The sequence below is a fragment of the Fistularia commersonii genome, chromosome 12, assembly GCF_037954325.1.
Source record: "Fistularia commersonii isolate RoL2024-O1a breed Wild chromosome 12, RoL_Fcom_v1.0, whole genome shotgun sequence".
NCBI classification, from domain to species: Eukaryota; Metazoa; Chordata; class Actinopteri; order Syngnathiformes; family Fistulariidae; genus Fistularia; species Fistularia commersonii.
Window position 1 is genome coordinate 7082626 of NC_141295.1, and position 13658 is coordinate 7096283.

The 13658-nt window shown below is 37.2% G+C and overlaps 1 protein-coding gene across 1 annotated transcript; it reads left to right on the forward strand.

Annotated features, from left to right (window-relative positions):
- Window positions 1-994: 994 nt before the first annotated feature.
- Window positions 995-13658, forward strand: nol11 (nucleolar protein 11). The gene is made up of 18 exons (XM_086156772.1): window positions 995-1187; window positions 1813-1926; window positions 2686-2742; window positions 4867-5015; window positions 5918-5975; window positions 6198-6339; window positions 6521-6727; window positions 7435-7511; window positions 7794-7917; window positions 8204-8295; window positions 9250-9315; window positions 9395-9579; window positions 9901-10026; window positions 10135-10365; window positions 10572-10650; window positions 10966-11058; window positions 11661-11768; window positions 13365-13658. Exons 1-18 carry the CDS (start codon window positions 1041-1043, stop codon window positions 13476-13478), a joined length of 2169 nt encoding a protein of 722 aa, XP_086012898.1. The 5' UTR covers window positions 995-1040; the 3' UTR covers window positions 13479-13658.

The following is a 13658-nucleotide window of genomic DNA, read 5'->3' on the forward strand; positions in this document are numbered from 1 at the left end:
GGTTTATTTCATGTCAGTCTTGAATTTATATATACTTATCTAAAATTGACTGTAATATATATATATATATACACTGCTCAAAAAAATAAAGGGAACACTTAAAAAACACATCCTAGATCTAAATGAATGAAATATTCTTATGAAATACTTTGCTCTTTACACACTTGAATGTGCTGACAACAGAATCACACAAAAATGATCAATGGAAATCAATTGTATCAACCCATGGAGGTCTGGATTAGGAATCACATTCAAAATTAAAGTGTAAAAACAAACTCCAGGCTGATCCAACTTTGATGTAATGTCCTTAAAACACGTCAAAATGAATCTGTGTTGCTTCCTGAGTGGACACTATGATTTCACAGACGTGTGATTGACTTGGAGTTACATTGTGTTGTTCAAGTGTTCCCTTTATTTTTTTTGAGCAGTATCTATATATATATATATATATATATATATATATATATATATATACATACACACACACACACACACACACACACACACACATATATATATATATATATATATGTATACACACACACATATACACACGTACACACACACACACACACACATGTATATGTATGATGTCTAAAAAAGAAGTCAATTTACTCAGTCCGTGCACTATACTTTGGGGTATTATACGCTAGCATTTCCATTTAATACCGCATTCATTCATCTACATCTTTACATAAAGTATTATGCGTCCGTCTTGTTTTTATTTATTAAACAGTTGACTTTTCAGATGATACATTCCCCTGAAGTAATGCATTGTAGATATTCCCCGCTCTTCAAAGCGTATTGATCAATCTTATGAGAAACGTGCTATATAAAGTGTATTAAATGTATTTTAAGTATTGTATTTTCAGATAATTTCTACATGTATTTCAACAAACATACTTTTTGGAGGTGGGGCTAAAATAACGCTTATGTATCGAATAAGCGTAAGCAAGACTTTCAATCTACGTCAGTGCTCGTGGACCGCATGGTTTATTCTCGCGAGAGTTTGAATTATTCCTACTCGCTTCACGTCCAGCATGGCGGCGTTCTATGATGGTTACACGTTGTGTGGAATTGTACCACCTCAAACTCCGTCGGATCCATGGATTCAAGGTATCGAGGCTGAGAGAGACAGCGATCATGTCATCATTACTGACTCGACGAGATCAGTAACACTCTTCAAGGTAACATTTTGTGTTCTGTGGATATCCCAGACCTGCCGTTGCAGTTCACTGCGCCTCGCAAAACTCGTGTTGCCATTTTCCTTTACAACAATCAAACACCATTGCGAATTAGTTTGACTGTCCTCGATAGGACGTTGAGTATTTGATGAATTTATAGATACGCCGGTTTTTGTGAAAAGCATGGCTTATAAGTAACGACACGCTCATTGGTTCGCAAAAAAAAAACAACACGGCAGACAGATAATTATTTCTGCGAAAAGATTAATTCAAAAATTCTGATTGAAACTAAAAAGCACTTGGTGCTTGTATTGTTCAGAGGAATCTTGATATTGCATGCAGAACAAGGGGGGGAGAGTTTATTTTAATTTCTATGTCTGACATAGTCTGGCTAACATTTTGCGACTTTTCAAGGCTTCCACGTTGTTGCTGCAAGAATGTTAAACCGGTGAAAATCTGTTTGGCATATCTTATTACGGAAACACAATCGTGTGTTGTTATTGTGAACTAGGTGTTATTATAAACTAGTTTTATATCAACCTTGGTTGATATATGGTGTTATCGATTGTGTTATAACTTGCAGTCGAACCGTGAGAGGCAGCTTGGTCCCTTTTATTTGTTCTGGTAGGTTTCAGACCAGAGGCCGCTGGGGAGCTGGACGGTGAAACAAGGGCAGCATCTGACCTGCCCCGCTGTGTACAACTGCCGGAATAAAGAATATGTGTCTGTCACAGATAAGAAGGTACCCGATGTTTTGGCGATAAAGATACTCTATCAGACTCCGGCCCCACGCAGAGGCACTACCACTTGTTTAAAGCAAAACTAACGTATGATAAAACAAAATGTTAATTCAAAACAGAGGCAATGGTTTTGAAAATTGACTTTGTGAAATTATTCTTAATACCTGTACACATTATTTTGTTCCCACCACTGTCACAAATGGTTTATTTGACCACACATTTTTGCTAATTTTTTGTATCGATGTAATTTAGTTATCTGGAATCGCAAACAAACTCTTTGTTTTAGGACAGGGGTCGGTAACCTTTACCACTTCAAAGAGCCATTTGGACCTGTTTTCCCATAATAAAGAAAACACCGGGAGCTACTCAACCCTTTAGAAATTTAAAATGCATTAGCACGGTATTTTAAGTAACGTATTTTTCGCACTATAAGGCGCACAGAATTATAAGGCGCACCTTCAATGAATGGCCTATTTAAAAAAAATGCATCCACTAAATGGAGCCGCGCTAAAGGGAATGTCAACAAAACAGTCAGATAAGTCAGTCAAACCTTATTAATAGAATACAAACCAACATCCTGACAACTCTGTTCACTCGCAAAAGAATACGATACAATACCGTATGTACCGGTAGCTCTTACCGGTATTTGCGCAGCCTTCGTTGAAAACAATGTATTTCAAACTCAATTTGTCACAGCTCAAACTTTTTCATAAAACCTTTTTGAAATTACGTCTAACAATTATGCCTTATTTGTTTTTCAGGTCATCAGAATTTGGAAGGAGGACGACATAAACTTGGACAAGGCATTCAAGGCTACTGTATGTGTGAACAAAGCTTTTAGTCTTTTCACTTGTTGGCTGAGAGAGCTTACAAAGTACCTTAAGAATAATTTTCACTGTACAGGGAAACTCATTTCTACCCTGTGCATGTGATCTTTGAATCTTGAACTTAGGAATTGCAGACATTTTTTTAAAAACACTCCTCATTTTCAGGGGATCAAAAGTAATGTGACAAATAAACATAACCCTAAGTAAAATGTCACTTTTCAATATTTTGTTGAGAATTCTTTGCAAGCAAGGAGTGCCTGAAGTCTGGAACCCAGACTGGACATCACGAAATGCTGGGTTATCTCCTTTGATGCTTTGCCAAGCCTTTACTATAGCTGTCTTCAGTTGTTGCTTCTTTGTGGGGTTTTTTGCCTTCAGTTTTTTCTTGAGCAAGTTAAATGCATGCTCAATTGGGTTGAGATCTGGTGATTGACTCGGCCAGACAGAGGGAAGAGCCCATGCAGCCTTTTTATTTTTTTGCAGTGCTCTGAGTCAATTGTCCAATTACTTTTTGTCCCTTTAAAAAGTGGAGGCTACGTATTAAAGAGCTGTTATTCCTAAACCCTTGCTTGGTGTGAGAGAGTGGTAGTTAGTGTGAGAGAGGAGGATACGGAGAATAGGCTTAGATGGAGAAAGTTGATTCGCTGTGGCGACCCCTGAAGGGAAAAGCCAAAGGAAGAAGAAGAATTCCTAAACCCTTGCTCCAATTTGGATGTAAATACTCTCAAATTACATATTAGAGTGTTTTCTTCATTAACATTTTTTTTTATTTTCTGAAGTGGCTACTAGCACACTGTATCCCTTAACTACGAAGCTGTACAGCATTCAGGGTTGCAAAAAACAGACTATTCCTTTAACTTATTTATGACACTTACCGTATTTTTCGGACTATACGTCGCTTCGGAGTACAAGTCGCACCAGCCAAAAATGCATAATAAAGAATGAAAAAAACATACATAAGTCGCACTGCAGTATAAGTCGTATTTTTGGGGGAAATTGATTCAATAAAATCCAACACCAAGAAAAGACATTTCATCTTGAAAGGCAATTTAAAATGAAAATAGAATAGAGAACAACAGGCTGAACAAGAATAGCCTATTTTCTGAACAACTCCGAAGGTTGACAGTGTGCCACTTCCTCATCTACAGGTATGTAGCTTACATCAGAGTTATCGTCACTTGCAGTTCCAATTATTCCAGCCTTTTTGGATGGCGTCCTTGCTCTGATAGAGAGGCGATTGCGTTGCATGAAGCGGTAACACCAGGAACGTCCTCCCGCAAAGTCATTTCTATTCATCTCCTTGGCAGACGCAACTGTACTGTTGACAAGCCTCTCCTGGCCACACGTTGTTCAAGCACCCGAGTGTGAACTTGTTCCTCTAGCTGTGGCCAGCTAGCTTTTAGCCCACGGTTAGCTTTTTTAGTTTTCTTCATTTCAGTTAGAGTAACCTCCGCTTTTCACCAGTCCCTTACAAGTTTCTTACTAACTTCAAACTTTCTCTTCGCTACTCGATCGCCATTTTCGGCTGCATATTTCACTACTTCCAGCTTGTAATCTGCAGAATATGATTTTCTTTTCGGTGCCATTTTTGTTCAGCCCTTTTCAGTTGTTTTTATAAGTTAGCGCGAATGTTGAAATGATCAATTTTCATAGGTACAGAAATCGCTGGTAGCTTCTTTTTTCCCAATGCACATCTGCCATCACCCGCCCCTGCTGAATTTTGATTGGTTGGCATGTGTATGTGATGATGGCTGTTATATTAATGACACACACGCAGACACAGACACACACACACACACACACACACACACACACACACACACACACACACACACACACACACACACACACACACACACACACATCAGCGCAAGAGAGCTCAATTATTTCACATATAAGTCGCTCCAGAGTATAATTCGCACCCCCCGCCAAACTATGAAAAAAGGCAATTTATAGTCCGGAAAATACGGTACTCATAATCATTATACCAGTATTGAAAAACCTGAATTAATGCACATTTGTTTCTTTTTGCAAATCTCAAAACATTTTTTTTCAAATATGTATTCCTTGTCAACAAACTTTGACAAACTAACCCAAACCCCATTACCTCTCTAGGTGGCCTCGGATATCTGGAGGATCCACTGTGCTGCTGGTGTAGAACCTGTGGTCTTGTTTCAGAAAGGAGCCGTTCGATTCCTTGACAGTCTCCTCTCTGCTCCCCAGCAGCCCATAGAGGAAGTACTGGCCCCTGAAGAGGTCATCATGTAAGCAACTGTTTGTCCACAATGTTACACATCATAGGCAAAGAGCAGTTAAAATGCAGAATCTAGTTGCTGACATTTTTCTTGTCACTAGTTGCATTTTTTTCAAAAGCAAATGCACCACTGTTCAGTCATTGATACATACAGCCATTTTCATGCTGATTATTTTACAGTTATTAGGCAAAGTAAAGCAATTGTAAAAAGGACAGAAATTAACCACATGTTCAGTGCTTGCATTATCATGTAGATCTGGAGTTTCTAAACTTCAAAGTCCAATACCCTGTCAGGCATTTGACCCCTGCCATGTATTACCTAGACCTGCGCATTAAAGAAAAACTAAACAAAAATGAAAACCGTGAATGAAAACTTCTCCAACACATAGTAGTAGACATAGTAGACAGAAAATACAGTCTCTTACAGTTTTTTTTTTTTTTTTACTAACCAAATCTTGTGGTCTATTTTCACAGTCTAATTAATTTACACAACACTAGAGGATAGACTTTACAGATATCTAATTTTGTCAACAGGATCAAGCACCACAGACTGTATTTATATTTCAGGTTCTAAATAGAATCAGGATTTTTTTCAAATTATGTTTTTTAATTTTTTATCTTTTTTATTTATGTATCTATTATTATTTTTGAATGAATGAATACTTTATTGATCCCCAAGGGGAAATTGGATGCGGTCCCCAGCAGACTCGGGAAATTCGTTTTGTACCCTCTATATTAATTTGCAGACCTCTGGGGGTATGTGCCACTTTGGGGATCCTGGATATAGAGAGATGCACCTACTTCTGAAATTTGCAAATTGGACACCACATGTAAAGATGCTGACACTTCTTGGATTCTTGTTTTCCATCTTATTTTCTTAATGTACAATTTCAATCATATTTTTTTCTCTAGATGGAGCATCGATTTAGTGGCAAAATCACAACAGTTTATCATCTATGTAACTGAAAAGGTAATATTTGTAGTCTTTTGATGCATAACCTATAACACTCCATTAATATGAACAAATTGGCTGACAGACCTCTGTGTTTGAATATGAATGAAATTATTTGTACAACATTGCATCAACCCTTAATTATCCTTGTGTTGTAATTGACTAATAACATGTCTGCTCTTAGATGTTACTACTTTGAAATGTTTTTTTCTATGAATTGCTATTAATGTCTGTCACCAGGAGGGAGATCATTTCTTTTACCTGCACAAACTGAACACCAACACACTGCAGAGGTTTCAACTGGAAAGAGAGGAGCCTGCTCTTTCCCCAGTTAGTTTCTCTGCTTCCTACAGGAATAATCACATCTGCCTTCTTTATCTGTGTAAGCCTGCTTTTTCCAGTTGCTTATTAATTTTACTAGTCCTGAATTGAAAGAGAATCCAATTTCAAGGAAAGGTTAAGCTAAAATTTGTGACTACTGCTTGATAAGTTAGATAGGCCCAATTGTTGCCCTGTAATGTTTACCTAATGACCTTAATTCTTGGTGCCTTTTTTCCATCTAGACCCCAACGGTCATTTGTACCAGAGTGTAATCTCTGTGTTGGGGTTCATGCCTGACAAAGCCCTGCAAGAAACTCTGCTCCCCCGTGGCCTTTTATTAGACCTTTCTGTTGGTGAGAGTCTGCTTGAGGCTGCATCAGCCCTGATCCTGGATGAAGACCATGTAGTTGTTGCTGGAGTTCCTCACCCCTCTGTGGGAGCTGATAAAGGTAAATATCTCCTGATATTCTGAGTTTTCTCAAAAAGGAGTTGCAAGTTTCAGCAAGCTATTATTGTGTGTCTGCTCAACAGAAGTATAGTGTCCCAAAAAACATCTTTATTGCTTTGTTATTCATTCCAAGGTTTCTCTCCATACAAAATATTTTTGTCATTTCTGTTCTGTTGCTGTGTAAACATTAAATATATCTACATCATCAGGTTGGGAAAAAAACAGCGTGTGTAAGGTGGGGCTTTAACATGTTATTTATAGGTATTTATTTGGGATTAACTGTATAAAAATTGTTACCTTTAAGTTGAGGAATGTCCACAGTTCCAACATAGAAGGTAAATTTGGAAGATCCTGTCTGTTGACTGTTGTTGCGTGAACACATGCCACCAAAACTATCAAATTTTGAGAAATATAGAAAAAAAACGGTGACTTAAACATACCACTTAATAATAATTCATATTCATAGGGATTTTGTAATTGAAGTGTTTTAATTTGTTTTTCTGTGTGTTGGGATTTCCTGCAAGTTATTTTCCTTTTCAAATGCAAGGGATTTCCCCTACATTTTACGCTGTCCAAAGAAGAGTCAAACAAAGATGTTTTTTTCTTATTTTACAGGTTAAATGGACTGATAAAGTGTTTAGTGTTTAGCAAAAATGACTTCAAGCTGTTTGAGATCTGTATTATTTAGAGGTGTTTTATGTTTTTCAGACTTCCTCTGCATCTGGAATACTAATTTTCAAACACTTCAGGCAGCAAAAGAAATAGGGGCTAAGATATTTGGACAGGTAAGAATGAAGGGATATATTAAGTACATAAATTATTTTTATTTGGCATTGCATTAAATGCAGTAAAACCTTTTATCAAAGATAGCATTCAGATATAATTTCCCCTGTTCTTGAAACTTCTGGGTGTTGATGAAAGACTGTATAACTTCGGTAGTTTTACTGCTCTTTATTTGTGCTGAATCAGTCACCTCTCAAAACTTTATAGCAATTTATTGCTAAAGAACTTGGGCAGTTGGCTTAGCTAATAATTCATTTTTTTAATTAATTTTCTCTCTGATATAGCTTCGGAATTTTTCAAACAAGTTATTCATTCCACATGGGAAAACTTTATCAATAATTCCATATGACTGTGCCAAATCATCACTTGCATCTGCCCTGGGAAAACTAAAGCCGGCCAAGACTCAAGGTGAGTTTAAAAAATGCTGCTGCTGTAACAACAGCTTTTAGACCCGAGTAATAGATATGATCTCAGTCGGGAAAACTTTGTGTGGATAATAATGTCTTCTTGAGCATTTCCCCATGAATGAATAAAAAGGGGGAAAATTTGAATTAAAACAGAAATCACTCATTTGCAGACCCTTTTCATCCTGTATATTTCAATTAAATACACTGCAAAGACAGTATATAAAATTTGTAAACTTAAATTTTGTTTTGTCAGCAAATATTAATTCATTTTGAATGTGTCTTAACAGAATCTAAAACCTCAGCCTCTGTTCCATCTTGGAATAAACTTCTCCATGGCGAGAATATCCAAACCTCTACAACAATGGAGACAAGGAAGACCGTATGTTGTGTACATTTTTAAAGTAATATTTTTACCAAATTTAATAATCTGCTCTGTGACTTTTTGTATTGTTCTTATAGTGTCTTTCTTTCACATCTTTCCGTGTTCATTTCGTGAGATCATGATGTCATTTCACGCTTTTCAATAGATTATTTAGCCGAAATGGTTTGGTTATGTACAGAGGAGGGAAAGTGAATATATTGGTAGGAAGACCAAAGAGAAGATTTATGGAGGTAGTGAGAGAGGATATGAAGGTAGTTGGTGTGAGACAGGAGGATACAGAGAATAGGGTTAGATGGGGAAGGTTGATAAGCTGTGGTGATCCTTGAAGGGAAATGCTGAAGGAAGAAGATGACGATTAAACTTGAATGCTCATGCGCCAACCTAATGTGGCCAAGTGTTTTCTAATCACCAAGTTAATAATTTGTCCTCTTGCAACTTTGTCTGTGTCTACAATATGAAGCAGGAAAATCTCAAATTTTCAATGGAATGAGTCAAATTCCCTTCCAGACCAAGTTCACTACAACATGAAAAAGCAACAGTGACAGGAAAGCATAGCGTTAGTACAGCCTAAACTGAATTATCATGATCACTGTTTTAGTCACTGTGTTCTGTGATTGGGAACACACCAATATCCATGAACTGAAAATAATGCTCATGACATGGCTGCAATACACAAGAAAGGGGAAAGAAAGGGATTGTGAAAAATTATCTGTGAAAAATGATTTGTGGAAAAAAAAAAAAATAAATAAACTGGAGACTTTGTCAATGTTTTGAACATAACTGATCATGCGTAGGCTAGGTGATTAAGAGAAGGCATTCACCCCTACCCAAAATCTTTTTTTTGTTTTTCCAGCACTGCCTCTCCACAGTGGCATACTGGTTTGATTCTAATGGCTGTTTTTGTGCTTTGCCAACCCTTGGTTTGATTGTTGTTTTCTTTCTTTATTACAGAGAGCAAGCCATAAAAATCAGGCTGCACCTTATATAACACTTGATCAAGTACTGGAGCTCATTAAGGTAGTCATTGTATTTATTAGCGTCATAGTGCCAACTTAATGGTTGACAATGAAAAGTATATTTTGATTTCTCAACCTAGATTGGTTCAATTGCCGAGGTTCAGCACGAAGTGGAGGTTCTTGTTTCCAGGGAATGCATTCAAGACTTGGAACCTTCAATAGGTCGGCTGACTTTATCACTTGTGTCTCGAAGCTTGGCTGATCCAAACTTCTACACGCCAGACACCCTTGCTCGACTAGTGCACACCCAGTGTCTCTGCCACAGGTTAGTAATGCAAGGCAGAGGCAAAATTGCACCTAAATGACCAATGATGTAAAAAGTGTTCTTTCTTATCAATGGGCAATTTCAGAATCTTTGTTTGATGGCCTGTATTGTGTAGCTGAAATGTTCCCTGTCTCCATTACTAAGTATGTAAGGAGGAAAACCTTGTATGGATTTTCATTCTTGTTTTTCATAAATTTATTATAGTAAATGATGTTTCAGACCATGCATTATAAAAAGTCCCTTCGCAACCAGGGCAAATCATGGACATCCATTGATTGAAATTTTATGCAAACATAATGCAATCTTTGTGATCTTCAACAGCTTGTGTCCTGACCTTGTGTTACTGGCTCTTGAGAAGAAGGATTATTTCCTATGTCAGCTTTGCTTGCAGTACTTCCCTGATATCCCAGAGGCAGTGATCTGTGCTTGTCTCAAGGCCTTCATCAGGTAATACGGGACATTCTTATAGGTATTGTCAGTTGTTGATAATGTTTCTGGTTGATTTGATTATTTCAATCATGTTTGATACACTGAACGATTGAAACTTTCCTGCAGTTTGCCAGACATCGAGGCAGATACATTGAGCCTGGAGCCTGACAGCCTCTTGCTCATGGAGGCTCTAACCGCAATGGAACCAAAACACATCGGCCTGCAAAATGGTTTTGGTACCACTTCCTTAGTGGAAGATGGCTATAGTGGCACCAATAAAGGTGGAACTGACAAGAAGAAAACCCATACCCTACCACAGCCTTTTTGTCCAGTGGGTTTACGCAAGGCTGTTTTATTGTATCCTTAATTGCTCCAATGGCTGAAATTCTGGTCTTTGAGTTAAAAGGCTTGTAATTTTATAACCACATGTTGTGAATTCCTGCCTCCCTAACATCATTTTGCAAAGTGTTTTACATATAGTATTTGAGCCAAGACCTCAGAAGAGGGAAAAAAAATCAGACAAGTTGAGAAAAATGGGAAAAACCTTGACTGGCACATTGAAGAAATGAGGTCTTGCAGATGACCTACAGTGATGATTTTCTTCTCCCTCATCTAAAGGATCTCCCCTCAAAACATGTAATTGTGAGTAGTGTGTAGTTTATATTTCACATGACTTGTGCTGGGCTTACACCTTATGATTTTCACAGTCACAGGCTTAAAACTGAAAGCCAGAAGGAAAGTCGTAGCAGAGTCAAACGTGGTTTGATATTGTTGCAAGTCTTTGTGTGCTACATGAATACACTGAGTTGAACTTACAGCTCGGTAATTTTGTAGGTACATCTGGCTAATATATTGCTTCTCTATCTGATGTTTTCTTTATATGAAAATACAATTAAATCTTGCAGATGCTATTTCAAGAACCCAAAGTAAATGTGTTGTTGATTCTCTTTCCATCAGCTCTTCCTCCAGTACCTGCAGTTCCTGTATTCAAAATACTCCCAGAATGTGCTCCCACAGATGCATGGCTGGAGATCACCAAGTCTAACCCAGGTCTGTACTTCTATTAATTGATGCTGCCTAACATTGTATAGCAATTACTCTGATGCCTTACATGTTAAGTTACATGTCTGATGACAGGCATATGTAATGAATTCACCTTGTGGAAAGAATAAAATTGGCATTCATTATAGAAATCCAATTGATGATTCAACCAATTGATGGCAATTGTAATTGTGAACTCCTGTATCAATATTGTAAATGTCATGTAATGTAACTTTAAAAACACATTTTGCTTACTTAGCCATTTTCTACCTCAACAAAATTATATATATTAGTTTTCTTCCATTTCAGTGCATGCTTTTGAGGCTAATACTTCTTATTTTTCATGGGGTTTCAGTTGACTTAACTTTACAAAATTATTCCTTATTAGCACTATGTTGCATTTCTCATTTTTAAGGCCATTAGGAGTCTGCAATGTTGTACTGTTAAACATGTAAAACACCTTTTAATAACTTTCATAGGACAAGCATAATCAGATATTTATAAATTAAGCTACAGAAAATAAGATGAGATAATGAGTGATGATTTTCAGCAAAGGAACTTTGTGTATTATTGATTTGTAAATGAGGTACTGGAATGTTTCTGTATTACAGATCATGGATTGGGTGTGCTTGTTGTTAGATGCTCATTTTACAGTGCTTGTGATGACCCCTGAGGCTAAAAGCCTGCTGCTGAACCTCCACACTTTTGTCAAATCTCAGGTATGTTTTCTACATATTGTTGTATAAGGCTTCATGTTGGTTTATCAATAAATAGCATTCACAATAGCATTCACAGGTAAACATTCAAAGAGATTAATTATTTATTAGTCATGTGAAAAAAATTGTTGGTGTCCTTGAAAATGACAAAAGTAATAATAAAATGTAAATTCACTGATAGTCATTGAAAATTATACATTGCTTTTAAATTGTGGTTCAGCAGACGCATAAACCGAAACAGACCTGGACAAAAATTATGGTACCCTTATCTTAATATTTGTTGTATAACCTTTGTAATCTTACATTTAAATGGTTTCTGTAAGTCAATGAAACTTCTGCACCTGTCAGACAGGTATTTTTGTCTACTCCTCATTAGCAGAATGCTTTTTTAACACCCAATGCTACAGCTCCCTCCACAGATGCTCAATGGTGTATAGATTAGGGCTCATTGAAGGCCACTTTAGAAGAGAGACATTGTTCTTGGGTGTTTTAGTTGTGTTTGGGTCATTATCCTGTTGCAGAACCCAAGATCTGGGACAGACCAAGCTGTCAGACACTGGGCAGCACATTTTGCAGAATGCCTTGATATTCTCAAGGTTTCATTGTAATTTGCAGAGATTCAGGAAACCCTGTTGTAGTTAACGCAAAGCAGGCCAAGAGCATAACTGAGGCCCCTCTAGGTGTCATAATCAGTACAGTGCTCTTTTCTTGGTATGTTTTTTTGCATCTTTGAACCTAGACCAAGAGCTTATCTGAATTTGACATTGTCTCAGATGGTTTGTGGCTAATCAATATGTATTTTGGCATATTCCAGTCTTGCTTTTTCTTGATTTGCTTTCAACTGTGATATCCTTTCTAGAAGACTTCCATTAAGTCCACTTTGGCTCAAACAGCATTTGATAGTGCAATCTGACACTGATATACTTGACCTTGGAGTTCACCTCTTACCTCTTTGGAAATTGTTCTGAAATTGTTCATTGTCAGTTTTCCTCTTGTGGTTACATTCAGGGAGGTCAGCTACAATCTTGTAGACCTTAAATTTCTGAATAATATGTGCAGTTGACATCACAGGACCATGAAGAAGTTTGGAGATTGCCTTTTTTTGCCTTCACCTTTAACATGATTGTCTATACTTTCTCTCTAACTTCCTGAAACAACTTTGTTCCTTGCTTTCCATGCTCGGTCCTCAATGACTACTTTTCACCCCTAAAATTGGCAGACTGACTGACAACTGGTGTGAAGACACCTGTGATGCTTGTCACAAGAAACCACCATAGTTAAACATGTCCCTATGGTCAAATTAATCTCCTTTTTTTAGGGGTACCATCATTGTTGTCAGGGCCCATTTCATTAAAACGATTATATGAAACCAAAATTCAAAAGAAATGTCTGATTGTCATCCTGATTTTTTGGAAGATTTTGTCTTCATTTTTTGTCAATTTCAGGTTATTTTAGTGTCAGTTGTGCCTTCCAATATGTTTTGTCCTTGTGTGTACATGCAATTACTACAGTTGAGAGTGATTTTTGTCACAGTCAATGCAGTGTTATGTCACAACATCCTTTAGTCTAACAGTTTCATGTCATGTGATATGTCCCCAGGTGAGGCTATTTTTGGAGTTTGGGAAGATTAAGAGCAGCCTCCAAGAGATCAACAAGATGACAGGGAAAAAAGATGTCGGACAATACTCCATTGAAATAATTGAACTGTTTTAGATTGTTGAAGGACCACTTTAATTGAAAAAATGTCCTGTTCCATCTTTTCACCCAAATTTCACTGAAGCGTGTATTGAATGCCCAATCTGGTAAGATAAGTTCGCCAACACCAGACATCTGATTTCCTTTTACTTTTTATATACATGAGAAATCTGAATTAAAATTTGAAAAGGTGATCTA

Bases quoted from the DNA above. Each gene is read 5' to 3' on its own strand.
- nol11 (XM_086156772.1), top strand. From the start codon at position 1,041: ATGGCGGCGTTCTATGATGGTTACACGTTGTGTGGAATTGTACCACCT. The intron at 6,340-6,520 runs GTAAGCCTGCTT...TTTTCCATCTAG, and splicing joins CATCTGCCTTCTTTATCTGT to ACCCCAACGGTCATTTGTAC. The intron at 7,918-8,203 runs GTGAGTTTAAAA...GTGTCTTAACAG, and splicing joins AAAGCCGGCCAAGACTCAAG to AATCTAAAACCTCAGCCTCT.